General features: G+C 34.3%; 1 protein-coding gene across 1 annotated transcript; it reads left to right on the top strand.

Annotated features, from left to right (window-relative positions):
* The first annotated feature begins 1,108 nt into the window (after window positions 1-1,108).
* LOC124367098 (pre-rRNA-processing protein TSR2 homolog) lies at window positions 1,109-1,964 on the top strand. Its single transcript, XM_046823752.1, has one exon. The coding sequence runs from the start codon at window positions 1,190-1,192 to the stop codon at window positions 1,667-1,669; it is 480 nt and encodes a 159-aa protein (XP_046679708.1). The 5' UTR covers window positions 1,109-1,189; the 3' UTR covers window positions 1,670-1,964.
* Window positions 1,965-2,282: the final 318 nt, after the last annotated feature.

Here is a 2,282-nt window from a genome sequence, read left to right as displayed (position 1 = left end):
CGCACACACACACACACACACACACACACACACACACACACACACACACACACACACACACACACACACACACACACACACACACAATAAAGCGCGGGCGCGCACACGCACACACACACACACACACCTATTGTTTATAGACATGTTTTGTTTCAGCTGGAGCTAGACGTTGCAGGCTAAAGAGATTCTGATTATTCTAAACGTGGTTTGTCAGAGGTGTTGAGGTTATGTTTGCTCATTGTGAGTTTTTACTATTTTTGTGTCATGTAAGTCATAATAGTACTGTATTATTAATCATTAAGTACGTAAATAAGTGGGATGAGTTTTAAAAGTTTGCTCTAGCAATTTATTTAAATGATCTAAAGCCAACAAGATACTTAAATAAATACGGAGTAGGATACGATAAGCGGATCCGGTTTTTACATCGAAATTGACAAACGATATTACTTAATCATAACCATCCATATAACCAATCGATACTGATTAATTATTTTGAACAATTAACTTGATCTATATCAACAGCTGTAAACACTCAAATAATACTCGTAATCGTGTTATTATTATATACGATTACGTGTATATATAACAATAATTATTATTACTATACAAACCCGTAATAATATATAATTACGTGTGTATAATTATAAGCAATTCAATAATTGTGACATAAACCATATGAATTATGGCTCATAATTATTAAATTTATGAGTTTTCCTTGTTTGATCGTTCTCGTTCTGGTTCGTTTATTATTTGTCATTTCTTATTTATTTATGAGTTTCCCTATATTCCTATAAACTCATATTATAATTTAAAACATATGATTGTAATTTAGGACTATAGATACTTTTATATCAATTGATAGTCTAGGATTCGAGATGCGAATATTAGGTATCGATGATTATATTTTTCGATATAAAAACCTGATCCGCTTATCGTACCCTACCCTAAATATGTTCACTCCAAATCAATATTAGCCTACTGATGAAGATACACGTGTTAAGTATAAAACTGAGATTTTTCAAAGACTAAAGAAATGGAGAAATTATCAACAATGTTATGAGTCATATGGCCACCAAGTAGGCCTACTTTAATAAGATAAACATTGAGAGACTAAAATTGTGCAAAGTTTATGAAGAGTGAAGAAGTAAGGTTACCAGTGTTGTTGTTTGAGTAGATAACGTTCCGAGAAATGGACCCCGTCCAGGAAAGTGGCTTATACAAACATTTTGCAAACATTGTAGGGATAGTGTTCAACAACTGGACCGCTATGAAGCTCGCTGTGGAACACGGCATGGCCGGACCTCCAGCTAGCACACGACAGAAGCTCGCTGCTACAGTCGAGACTGCAGCTGAACTTCTGTATTCAGGAACAGCGGACTGGGGCGAGTTGTCCGACTTCCTGGCTGAGACGATGGACTCCGAGTTCTCCACGGTGCTGGAGGACGGCTCCAGCGATAGTGTCGCATCACACCTCTGTCAACTGTACAGAATGTTCTCCTCTGGAGATGTACAGAGCTTGGTGCTAGCCCTGGAGCCTCTACCTTGTAAATCACCGATACATCTAGGTCCACAACCCGAGCTACGACCCTCGCCTGAGCGAGAAGAACAGAAGGAATCACCCCCTCAAGAACCCCAAGAAGAAGGTTGGACATTAGTCAAGAAAAAGTAGTCTTAGCTTGTATATATTTTTAAAAAAATATTAAAAAGTTATTTCTTGACAACAAAAGTTTACACAATGTATTACATTAATTGATATAATCATACTAATTTAATGGTTTCATTGATTTATTGCTTGTCTCTTCAAGTTATCCAGTACTTTTTCGTGTTACTTCGGAGTATTTTTTTGTTTGTTTTCCTGATAAGTTCCCATATGTGCAAAATGTCAGGAGTTATAGACATTGACAGAGTTTAAGATGATACTATTTTTAAAAACTCATTGAACCTTTGTAATTAATTGTGAAAGAATTTGGAATTTTTATTAAATAGTTTATTCATAAAATGGAATAAAATAATGTTTTTCAAAATGTGTAAACGTTCTTCATGAATAAATAAATGAATATCAGTTGCTTCATATTCTATTCATTAATTAAAACATATTTTTGAAATATGAAAAACAAATTAAATCCGTTACTGATTATTAGCAAAAGTAAAAACTTTGGTGTGTTTTATTACAGCATGTTTATTCAACACGTGTTGTATAAACAAGCATGACACTGAATAATGAATGTTCTCTAGTTGAACATTAATGAAGGGTTTAACCAATCTTAAATTAGACATTAATG

Source organism: Homalodisca vitripennis, chromosome 8 (assembly GCF_021130785.1).
Source record: "Homalodisca vitripennis isolate AUS2020 chromosome 8, UT_GWSS_2.1, whole genome shotgun sequence".
NCBI classification, from domain to species: domain Eukaryota; kingdom Metazoa; phylum Arthropoda; class Insecta; order Hemiptera; family Cicadellidae; genus Homalodisca; species Homalodisca vitripennis.
Note: the sequence above shows the minus strand (reverse complement) of the source record. Positions and strands in the feature narration are given on the sequence as shown.